General features: G+C 60.6%; 1 protein-coding gene across 1 annotated transcript in view; it reads right to left on the bottom strand.

The window, feature by feature from the left end:
* LOC119586935 (putative neural-cadherin 2) overlaps positions 1–264 on the bottom strand; it is a gene marked incomplete at its 5' end in the record, with an annotated part of 72,205 nt that overhangs the window by 4,570 nt on the left and 67,371 nt on the right. The window contains 1 exon segment of the mRNA XM_037935667.1: positions 44–205. Coding sequence (XP_037791595.1) covers positions 44–205 — 162 coding nt within the window.

Genomic DNA, 264 nt, shown 5'->3' with positions numbered 1-264 from the left:
CATTCTTTGCCCCCGTACCCCCTATCGTGGCGGAGCGACTCACCGGAACAGCACGAGGAGAGCGACCCGGGTGAACTGCCGTCTCCCTCGTAGGCGTAGTTTCGAAGGTCATCGAGGGAGGGGAGGTGGGGACACCCGCACCCTCCCTCCGCCCCGCCCTCGCCTCTCTTCGTGGGCGGGCCATCGTGTCTGAGGACGTCAACGCCTGTCACATAAGGGCGGAAAGAGGGACTGTTCGTTAACATTGCTATTTTTTTGTTGTTT

Source organism: Penaeus monodon, chromosome 22 (genome assembly GCF_015228065.2).
Source record: "Penaeus monodon isolate SGIC_2016 chromosome 22, NSTDA_Pmon_1, whole genome shotgun sequence".
NCBI classification, from domain to species: Eukaryota; Metazoa; Arthropoda; class Malacostraca; order Decapoda; family Penaeidae; genus Penaeus; species Penaeus monodon.
Note: the sequence above shows the minus strand (reverse complement) of the source record. Positions and strands in the feature narration are given on the sequence as shown.